Source organism: Pinus tabuliformis, chromosome X (assembly GCF_031772625.1).
Source record: "Pinus tabuliformis cultivar Carrire ecotype Pingquan chromosome X, CPIR1, whole genome shotgun sequence".
Classification (NCBI taxonomy): domain Eukaryota; kingdom Viridiplantae; phylum Streptophyta; class Pinopsida; order Pinales; family Pinaceae; genus Pinus; species Pinus tabuliformis.
This window is the reverse complement of record NC_142308.1, coordinates 1,525,767,396-1,525,779,177: the sequence shown is the minus strand read 5'-3', so window position 1 is coordinate 1,525,779,177 and position 11,782 is coordinate 1,525,767,396. Positions and strand designations below refer to the sequence as shown.

At 38.5% G+C, this 11,782-nt stretch overlaps 1 protein-coding gene across 2 annotated transcripts; it reads left to right on the top strand.

Annotated features, from left to right (window-relative positions):
• Window positions 1-787: 787 nt before the first annotated feature.
• On the top strand, window positions 788-11,191 carry LOC149145855 (F-box protein SKP2B-like). Of its 2 annotated transcripts, none has more exons than XM_089449068.1 (5): window positions 788-932; window positions 4,667-5,033; window positions 8,146-8,494; window positions 10,015-10,156; window positions 10,251-11,191. In XM_089449068.1, exons 2-5 carry the CDS (start codon window positions 4,756-4,758, stop codon window positions 10,796-10,798), a joined length of 1,317 nt encoding a protein of 438 aa, XP_089305194.1. In that variant the 5' UTR covers window positions 788-932; window positions 4,667-4,755; the 3' UTR covers window positions 10,799-11,191. The 2 variants fall into 2 exon arrangements, with proteins under 2 accessions (XP_089305194.1, XP_089305195.1); XM_089449069.1 differs by having other exon boundaries at window positions 884-908.
• The last annotated feature ends 591 nt before the right edge of the window (window positions 11,192-11,782 follow it).

Here is an 11,782-nt window from a genome sequence, read left to right as displayed (position 1 = left end):
GTTAAAATAATTTCTTTCTTTTTTTTCGTTTTCTTAACACAACACCAAATTTATAAGGCACCAACTTGATCATGAACAAGAATCCCATACTCTTATCCTTTCATGTCATAAAAGCCACTTTTCTAGAACTCTATACAACTTAGGTAATGCCATCACAAATCAAACACCAAATCAGATTTAACCCCAACAAAAAAACTATTTCCCTAGCCTTGGACCCCACCACCTCTGGGGGTACATGATTTCCCTATCCCGGGACCCCACCACCTCCTTTGATGTACCATCCTAGCCCACTTAGGGCAGGGCAGAGGCATCAATCCCGCCTTGAGTGAGACTTCCACTTTCATGTGAGTCAACTCATAATTCCTAGGGGTATCCTCCACGCACCACAACTTCACAATCCAGGGATAACCTCCATGGTACAACATTGACTTTAATCTAATAAAAGACGATTCTCATTCATAACAGTTTTTATGGTAATTATATTCAATATAATATTTAAAACTAAACAAACAAAAAAAGAGACATTACAACGGCGCTAACCAGGTTGTGATGCGCTTGCAATGGCCCACGCCGCTGGGGCCGTCCGTACACGTGGCTAATAAGACGGAGTAGGGACGATGCGTGACCGGCTAAGAAATGACACGGCAGCATATAGTTAATGATTCTTTTCGGGAAATGGGTTTTACACGGGGGACTGCCCGAGAGGGGCAGCAGGGCCCGCGCAGCTGACGCCGAGACAGGTACACGTGTCACCGTCCCCACATGTCACGTCACGTTCCCGCGCGGCTGAGTTTCGCCGCCGACGCCCGGGATCGAATCCCGGCCATGACTTTTCCCCTCATAAATTCACCACAAGAGGGAGGAAATTAGATAGGCGAGCGCAATACTACTCGTCTTCTGCAGAGCAGGTTTTTCATTCAGTCTTATCTCTGGTATTAGTCCTTTAACCTTTTTGTTTGTTTTCAATTTCTATTTCTTAGTATCTGTATCTTTGGGTTTGATAAATATGCTGTGTTGCTGTATAGATTTTCTCTGTTTGAATTCTGGACCGCAATCCCCAAGTGTTGTTTATATTTTCTCTGTTTGAATTCTGGACCGCAATCCCCTAGCAGGGTATTGCAAAATAAATGAAAAGGATTTTTTTGTTCTTGCGGAATTCGCTGAATTATATCAGAAGGTAGACAATTCATTCTTCATGTTTATAGAGACATAAGGATATACCCATTTATTTGTCTGGTCTGAATATCCATTTACATTTGATTTTTTTGAAATAAACCACTGGGTAGAAATCCATCGTCCATTTTGAAACATACATACAGACACACCCACTTCTTTTGCTTAGTTCGAATAGCCACTGGATGAAACTTTAATTAAAAATAGTAGATGGATGAATCGATATGTATAGGTGCTCTCAATTCATTATGGGTGATTTCCCCTGTGTACAACCTGCTGGCTATCCTTTGCTTGGAGTTTTCAATGAGGCTTGCTAATTTAGGGAATGATATTCTATGTTTTAGGGTTTGGAGAGGAAGCTTTTAGTATTTGAACTGGATGTTGTTGAGACAGGCAATGATAGTCTATGTTTTGGGGTTTGAAAAGAATGTCTTTTAAACTGGAACCAACGATCTCTGGGAAGCAACTAAAACTGCATTAGACATCATTATGATTGTCTTCATTTCAGCATGGCGATGTGTTATGGGGGCGTATTATTCTCAAATTTGATTATGCTGTAGAGGCTGCGTGCTCTTTCCTGTCAGCTAATAATTTTACTCTCGAGAATCCCTCATTTCAGTTGAAGGAAAAGGGTAGATAAATAAAATTAATAGGGAGACTGTTGATCTCAAATAGCACTGAATCAAATTAATTGAGATATTGTTGATCTCAACTAACTCGATGCTGGCATGGGTTAAGGCCTAACTTTTATTCATGGCAGACAGAGATGAACTAGTAGGCTTTACCTTTTTTTCTTCCCTAAGGCGACAATGATTTGGAGAGTGCCCCATGGTAGGTATAATTATGAGCAAAACTGTGAGTGGTTGTTCACTCAGACTCAAACCCTAGTTTCCCAAACCCCACTATCTCAACCCACCCAACTTAATAAAAAACAAAAGGAAAAGAGATCTGAGTAGGGGAGTGCCTGAAAATCTCATATAATGGAATTGTCGGCTAGAACTACATCTATAATATAAGGAAGTATTCTATGGGAACAATGTATCTAGAACATTTTTACATTATTGTTATGAACCAGTCTATGCATTGGTTTTATAGCAATAACCCTCGTGTGAATGTGTGTTAGAGGACAACCCAAGTTCTATGGGTAACAATAATGTATTGTTTGGAGTCAACATGTTAATAATGGCTTGTAGAGTAATGACTGTTTGGGTTATTTTCCCTTGAATGGTTGAAGGGGTCAAGTTCTGTGGGTAACGATAATGTATTGTTTGAGACTGAACATGTTAATAATGGCTTGTAGAGTAACCACTGTTAGGGTTATTTTCCCTTGAATGGTTGAAGGGCTAACTTAAGTCTATTTTCCATGAATAACCCTTGATTTTTTTATTGACAAAAATCATATGATACAAGACAATTTTGGAGGAGGTAGAGTGTTTATATGTGATGTAAGACAATTTTGATGGAGGTAGTGTTTAGTGTTTGAGAGAAACACCCATTTTCCATAAAGGATTATTAGTTTTGACCTCTCACCTCTGTATTATTATGGTGCTATCTCTGTAGCTTACCACACTCACGTGGTGAAATTGTCTTTTGTGAATGCATCTGTAGTTCTATTATAAATATTTTTTGGACATATCATTTTATTTCAGAATATTGTAGTTTTAACATGAAAATCTGTTTAGGTCTAAATAGGTCAGTGCTATTTGACTAGATTTTTTAATTTTTATAAATATAATGTTATACTTCGGTAAGAAATATAATTTTCTTATAGTTCTGGACCCTGGTCATTGTTATTTCCCTATTGAAATCTGTCAAAATGTTTCAATCAACGTATTGTTGTTTTATATTCTCTTGTTAATTTTGATTTCAGTGGCCTGGTTTGACGAGTCCATGATTGAGCCCATAACAATTTATTATTTCAAGTACAAATATCACTATACAGTGCTGGGAGTCTTGTACTTGCAATTTGTTCAAACGCAAATTGTGGCAGTGTTTGATTTTAACATGGCTTTCAAGTGTTAAATGATTGTGCTGTTCAAGGTGTGCAATTTCTATGAATGCAATTATTATCAGTAAAAATTTAATTATAAATCAGCTCTTGCAGCTTAGGGTGGGAGCATGTTTACATATCTAACACTAATAAATAAACAAATATTATCTAAACTAGCATGGATCTATCAAATATTATCTGAACTAGCACAGATGCTTCTTAACCTGGATCTTTCGAGCATCATTGAACCATTGGTCATTTCAGTTTAAGCACCCAGGGGTTTGCACTTGTTTTCTTACCCTCTCATCCTCAATAGATCAAGGAGATGCATTTATGTTAATTATATTGTAATTTGTGACTAGACATGTTTATTGACTGAATAGTCTTTTCTCTGTCCAGCTCAATAAAATCTTATAAATTGCTATGGGAAATTTATAAATACCCTCAATTATTAATCGAGTACATAGCTTTGTTGGATGTCAAGCTTTATCCATTTCTCTTTAAGGTTAGCTTCACATGCCTTCTCATCTTCAATAGATCAAGGAAATGCATTTATGTTAATTATATTTTAATTTGTGAGTAGACATGTGGGTTGACTGAACAGTCTTTTTTCTCTGTCCAGCTCAATAGAAACTTATAAATTGCTATGGGAAAGTTATAAATACCCGCAATTATTAATCAAGTACATAGCTTTGTTGGATGTCAAGCTTTATCCATTTTTATTTAAGGTTAGCTTCACATGCCTTCAAATTTTTCAAAGTTTGGTATCCATTCGTTCATCAACCATCCACCCTTCCTGTCTTTCTTTCATTCGCCCTTCATTCAAACTGTTTTGTTCCAAGTCTCCCCATGGCTAAGTTCGATATCATTCTATCATGTAAATCCAATTATTCCCGTATTTCCCATTTCATCATCATTCATATTTCACTTATTTCCCATACTACGCTTTTGTCTTTTCCAATATGTTATTGATACCCTTCCATCTCTGGTTTGTGGTGTGCTCCAACAACATTAAAATGACAAAATCTACGATGTCCTCTTTGTGGGTCCAGGTCTGGCTTCGGAGGGATTAACTTGGAGCTTACTGTAAACTATCATTTTTGTATGATACTTAACCTGAAGAAAGTACCACTTTGGAAAATCCATAAAACTTGATGAGCCTCTACTTGGTACAGCTAGAATTCTTGATTATAAATATTTAGTGAGAAAAATATTAATTTTTGAAGCTCATCTATCTGATATTATGGAAACTGACCATGATTTCGTAATTTTTGAACTTCACCTATTTGATATTTTGGCAACTGACCACCATTTCTTAGGGGAACAAGATTGTCATCGAAATTTGTTAACATGAAACAAAACTTATTGCCTCTGTGTCTATTTGTTTGTGTTTTCTTTTCATTTTTTAATCTGGTGGATTGATGTATGCTGTTTTTCTTATTGAGTTCCAATTCAGTTTGTTATTGAGCTCAGGTTTTAACTTTTTGGTGTTTTTTGGTGCAGGTGTTAATAATTCAGCCTTTTGTGTATTAAGTAAATTTTATATATCAGCTACCTGGCTGTCCATATCCTAGAAAGAATACATTAAAACAATGATCCTTTCACCACCCTCAACATTGGATGCAATGGACTTAGAAGCAACAAAGCAAGAAGGGTACTTTGCCTTGCAGAATCACACTAGTCTCACAAATATGGAGAAGAATGAAAATGCTGATGGTAATGAAGATTCAAAATGGCAGGATATGCCCATGGAGCTCCTTATGGGTATACTTAGGCTTGTTGATGATCGTACTGTAATTATTGGATCCGGTGTATGTACTGGCTGGAGGGAGGCAATCTGCATTGGTGTTCAGGAACTTTCTTTATCATGGTGAGAATAAAAGCTCCCCTTTTTCTTGTATTTGATTAAGGGTTGGTACAATAGGATGCATATTGTGTCACTGCCTAGCGATACATTTGTAGGTTAACAAATTCTGGCACCCAAAATCAGTACTGCTGTTTCTTCATGGCTTCTCATTACATCCACCATTTTCTTTAGTGATAAGAATCTACATGCTTTTGCACATTTGCAGACACAAGAAGGTGGTTCTGAAAGAGGAGCTTTCTCATGAACCGACCATTGGGAGCATTATGATGGTCTTCTGTTGGTTCCTTTGTAGGAGCAAGTTATTGAGTGAGGAATGATATGCCTTTTTTATTTTAGCTGTTGAATTCTGTGGAATGTACTAATCCCCTCTGAAAGGGCCTATGAAGGAACCTTGATGACCACAATTTTTACTCCAATAGGGAGTGTTAAATATTTTTGTTTGGGACAAAATTCCAGAATTCAAAATTCATTTAATTGTAGAATTCTATCTCACATTTTTTCCATTATTACGAACTTTGGTCTAGCTTGTACCCTTGGAGTCCATTATTGATGCTTTTAAGCTGTCAAACCTTTTAAGGATATTCAAATCCCCTTGTAATTGGTAACATGGAAGAAGCCTAAATTTCATCGCTGATTTCTGATATTTAGGGTGGTAAACATAAACATATCACAACAACATTTTTATTTCTTTGGGCATATCCAATTTGCATGTCTCCATCTCATTGAGGTTTCCTAGGGGCATGCTACAAAATAATTCTAGCTTCTTTGATAAAGCTACGTGTAATTCTGTTGATCATTTCTAGAATTTTTATAGCATAATGCCAACTTCTCTGATAAAGCTACCTGCAAGTCTGCTGGTCATTTGAGAATCCTGAAGCATATATGCTGCCTGTTGATCTGGGAACGGCCTTACCAAAAACACCAAGAAGATCACTGGTTATTTTGATCTAAGACATAAAACTGATTATTTTGATCTTAGATATAAAACTGCTTCTGAAAAATCTTTCATCCTTTATTGGAAGGACAGTAAAAGTTCTGGACATGAATGTCCAGATAACCTGAAATTATTTTTTTATTGATGTCCTTGGGTTACCAAAAAACAATTAGAGGGACTGAAACACAATTTTTTTGTCCTCTTGCAAACTGTTTGGTACTTGCATATTTGGGACCCACTTGAAAAGATTCCCTTTCTACAGCTTTTACTTTGTAGCGTTGTTTGTGATGTTCATTATACTGAATGAAGGTCGAGATTCGTTTGCATGTCGCCTAAACTGGAAGCAGAGGCAGATAGCAATTTCACGTTAATTCTGGTTGAAAAATCTCTTCCCAGGGAGTAGTTAAGTTAAGATAATACAATTTAAAACATTTTTTAGACATCAACCCAGTCAAGCATTATCACGCCATTGTTTGCTTTCTGATTGTTACTGTATGGGTGAACCTTGCCATCGGAATTGATTAGAAAGAAGTCTTTGAGTTGTTCCACTAGCTTGGATGATTAAGCCGGCTGCTATATAACATGTTTAAAGTTTATATGGTTTGTTCATTATTATAATTACTGCTATATAACGTGTTTAAAGCCGTTTACATGGTTTGTTCATTATTATAATTAAATTTGAATAAAATGCTTGATGGGAATGATTTTATATCCTCTGGAGGGTCTTGCTTGGATCACTATCCTACTTATTTGTTTTTTTGGTACTCTTAAGACGCATCTTTTTGGGCTGCTGTAGTTCTGCTTTGCGGCGGCAGGAATAGTATTTGAGTATTATCTGCTGTAGTTTTTACTTGTGGTTTATGTTTTTTGTGTACACAATATTGAACAGGGTACCACTCTGCTCTGCAGTGCATTGACTATTGCTATGCCTTTTTTGGATGCTTCGAATTTAAAATGCATGGTTATGCCCACAATATATCTGTTAATTCCTGCAATGTGTCAGGCGATGGAAAACTATTTCTGGACAGCATGTAGCCTTGCTGTCAGAATGCTACGATGGTTATATTAGTCAGCTCTTTACTGTCTTGATTCCTTTCAAATACCCTTGCACTTTGCCATATGGAGTCAATGTTACTTGAAATTCAAGCATATGCAGTTCAGGCATTGCACTTCGCCCAAGTTTTGATGTCTCAATTCCAAATTTGCAGCCAGAGCTTCCTTACCTAGGGTTCACATGCTATAATGTTACTTGAAATTCAAGCATATCCAGTTCAGGCAACCAACAATTATGTTCACATGCTCTGATAACATTCAGCCAGTGGTGACATGTTTCGTTTCTAATCGATTATATTTATGCCTTTTTTTCTTGAATTATGGAATTGGTCTAGACTCTATAGATACAATCGCTACGAAACAGAATTAGTGGGAATTCTGATAATCAATGTTACAAGGAAAACTTTGCCTATACAAAAATTCACAAGGGGTTTATATAAAGGAGCCCTCGTGAGTTTCTTAACAGGTTCAGGATTTGGAAAGAAAACCTACCCTGTCAGTTGGACAAGCCCACCGCTGGTAACCTGTTTGACTATTTTCCAAAATCATCTGGGAATAGATTATCTGAAAAGCATAATAGGATATATCATGTATGAATCATGCATATCTGTGAACAGGCTCCCATCAAAATTGATCTTGTGCAAGCGATTATTTGCTGGCAACCTGTTTGATTATTTCCAAAATCATCTGAAATTTTGAGAATAGATTATCTAAAAAGCATAATAGGATGAATCATGCATATCTGTGAACAGGTCCCATCAAAATTGATCTTGTGCAAACTTTGAAGAACTTTCTATTGACTTAGGGTCACATCATATTCTTGAGGAATGCTATAGTGCGGCATACCGCATTGGACTTTTTATAGTAGACATGAATTCTAGGTATAGCTAGATTTTGAATGTGGGAATTTGAGAACTTTTATATTGTGGTCTGTTTCAATAAACTTGCTATGCGTTATTGCAGACCAATTTCAGCCGTCGAGAAATTCTTTTCTTAGTTCTATCAGTGTTTTGGCTCTTTTAATGAATTTGTTTTTAGTAATCTTTTCTTTTTGCAAGTCTGGCTTTGTGGTAGCTAGCGTTCCTTGAATGTTGTTGATCAGTGGGGATTCTAATTTTTGCAATGCAGGTGTAAGTCGAACATGAGCAAATTACTTCTGTCAATTGCTCCTAAATTCACTCGTTTGCAGTCCCTTAATCTACGCCAGAACCAACATCAACTCGATGATCAAGCAGTGGAAATGGTTGCAAAGCACTGTCATGATTTGCGTGCTCTAGACCTTTCCAACAGTACGCAGCTGACAGATACATCTATTGATGCTCTGGCGCGTGGTTGTAATCAACTTGAAAAACTTAATATTAGTGGATGTTCAAAGGTTACGGATTCAGCACTGATATTTCTGGCAGCGAAGTGCTGCAGATTGAGACATCTTAATCTCTGTGGTTGTTGTCAAGCTGCATCTGACAGGGCTTTGCTGGTAGGTCCCTAATCATGAATTATTTACTTCTGAAACATTGATTATTTTTGGGTCAGCTTCCTATTACCGCAGATTGAGTGTCATGGATCGCCCTTTGGCTAAGCAGTCATGACGGTGTCTATTTGTTATAGATACCCAGGATTTGCATCTTGGCTCCAACGGCTTTTTGCGTGCCTTGGCCATACATTTACAGGCACGAGGACAAGCATGAGCATCCTGGTCGTGCCTTGGCCCTGCATTCACAGGCAGGAGCACAAGCATGAGCATGTCAACAACAGGGCCTGAATCCTGGTTGGGGGCTTTTTGTGTGCCTTGGCCCTGCATTCGCAGCATGACCACGAACATGGGCATGCTGTTCGGGCCTTGGCTCTGCATTCACAGGCTCGAGGACAAGCATGAGCGTGTCACTGACTCACCAGCAGTGCTTGAATCCTGGTGGGGGGCTTTTTGCGTGCCTTGGCCCTGCATTCACAGGCACGAGCACAAACATGAGCATGCTGGTCGTGCCTTGTCCCAGCATTCACAGGCATGAGCACAAGCATGCATGTCACCAGCAGGCTTGAATCCTGGTGGGGGGCTTTTTCGTGCCTTGGCCCTGCATTCACAGGCACAATCACAAACATGAGCATGCTGGTCGTGCCTTGCCCCAGCATTCACAGGCACGAGCACAAGCATGCAGGCCACCAGCAGGCTTGAATCCTGGTGCGGGGCTTTTTCATGTCTTGGCCGTGCATTCACGGGCACGAGCATGTCACCAGCAGAGCTTGAATCCTGGTGGGGGCTTTTTTGTGCGCCTCGGCCCTGCATTCACAGGCACAAGCACAAACATGAGCATGCTGGACGTGCCTTACACAAGCATGAGCATGTCACCAACAGGGCTTGAATCCTGGTGGGGGGCTTTTTGTGTGCCTTGGCCCTGCATTCACAGGCAAAAGCACAAGCATGAGCATGTTACCAGCAGGGCTTGGATCCTGGTGGGGGGCTTTTTGCATGCCTTGGTCCTGCATTCACAGGCGTGAGCACAACCATGAGCATGCTGGTCGTGCCTTGGCCCTGCATTCACAGGCACGAGCACAAGCATGAGCATGTCACCAGCAGGGCTTGAATCCTGGTGGGGGTTGTATTAGCTCTCTGCTTTCACCTATCAGGCGAAGCCTTTTATTTTTGGGACGTCTTTTGCCAAATTCTACTTTTCCTACATTTTCATTCTTTGATGATTGCACCTAGGTGCTCTACAACCTTGGGTGGAGCAACGTAAAAAAGGGGTTGACCAGTGTATATCCATGCTGTTTAGCACTGTTGCATCTGAAGCTTTTTGGTCCCTGTTAGTGTTTAATAAATCTGGAAGCTTCTATTACCAGTGCACTTGGATTTTTATTCAGAAAATAGAACAAGGATCTATGCTAATATAGATTTGATTACCAGTTCACTTAGATTTTAATTTTATTCAGAAACTGAAAAATTTGCTGCAGTATTCATGGTTGGTTAGCTGATGTTTATCTCTGTATTATGGTCTCCAGGCTCTGGCACAAAATTGCCGCGGCTTGCAATCTTTGAATTTGGGTTGGTGTGAGAGGGTGACTGATGTGGGTGTGACAGGTTTGGCACAAGGTTGTCCTGAGATGAGGGCAGTGGATTTGTGTGGTTGTGTATTAATAACAGGTATGGGAATATAACGCATCAAGTTAGCATAAAATATCTATTTCAATTCAATATGAACTTTCGTTTCATCATGTTTTTTTATTATACACTGCAGATAAAAGCGTTGTTGCATTGGCTGAAAACTGCCCTCGCTTAAGGTCATTGGGATTGTACTACTGCCAAAATATCACAGACTATGCTATGTACTCTTTAGTAAATAGCAGCATATACGGGACAGGGAAGGAAAACTCCAAACACAAGAGCAGTAATATCAGATACAACTCTGAGCCAGTATCCACACAAGGCAGTCAAAGATGCAGGCGGAGTAATGGAGGTAGACAGAGTTGCGGCATCAGTGAACGCAATGCAGCTGCTAGTCGTGATTACATGGAATCTGTTTTGAGTGACGAAGAGGGGTATGGTCTAGTGCAGTTAAATATTAGCCAATGCACATTCTTATCTGCTCCTGCTGTTCAAGCTGTTTGTGATACTTTCCCAGCATTGCATACTTGTCCAGAGAAGCACTCCCTCATCATAAGTGGCTGCCTAAACCTTACCTCAGTGCATTGTGTGTGTGCAATTGAAGCTCAGAGAGAACGAAGAAGCAGAGCGGCAGCTTCTGCTTTTCCTGCAGGGATTCTAAATGCAAGAGCAATACGTTGAATTTAGCAAGCATTCCTAGATTGTATCTAGTTTGCAGGCTCCATGATATGGCTTGTATTGAATCTTAGTCTAGATTTCTTACGGATAAGTTATGGGATGTGAATATCAGGGAAAGTTATCATAAGGTTAAGAAGAGTTATTTTGAGCATGTTTAGGAGTTGAAAAATATGTTACATTTTATTCACGAGTAGGAAAAAACATGTTACATTTTCTCCATGGTTTCAGTTTCTATGCATGTTTTCGGATTCTACTCTAATTACCTGGAGATGGGATATACTGTTATTTTTCCATGGTTTCAGTTTGTAAATATCTTCTGGTATTCTTCTCAGTTTCCTGGAGTTGGGTATACTCTTAATGACTAACATGGATTTGAATGTTTCGACTTTCAAGTTCTATCCTGCGTTGAAAACAATTCGAATGCTGTCACAGTATGAACTAGGATCTATATTTGTTAAAAGTTAAGACCTGTGACATTATGAAATGGGTGTCTATAATAAATATAGTGAAGTCCTCAAATAAGTTATTGCTCATTGTGTGCCTGTTTTTAATACCATCTATTCTTGTTAAATTGAGCACAACTTATGTATTCTTGAAATAACTAAAAGTTGCTGCAACGGAGCTAATGAAACAAGTGGTATTATGGTGGTTTGGTGCAGGTTGATATTATGGTGGTTAATTCATGATCACCATAATATTTTGTTCTTAGTATGTAGAAGTGAAGTTTGTTACATAAATTACTTGTATATTCATGAAGGACAAAAGTTATGATTGAGTGAGTATGTTATATAATCCTGTTATATTTTCATGAACAATAGAAGTTATGCGTTAGTTTTATAATATAGATAAATAATAGAAGTTATGCATTAGTTTTATGCTCTAGATAAAGGAATGTTGTTACTATGTGCATACAAAAATACTATGCACATTATGGAAACTTTTTTGGCATTCGGATTTAAACTGGTTTTCATTCTGTTTGGAATTGTC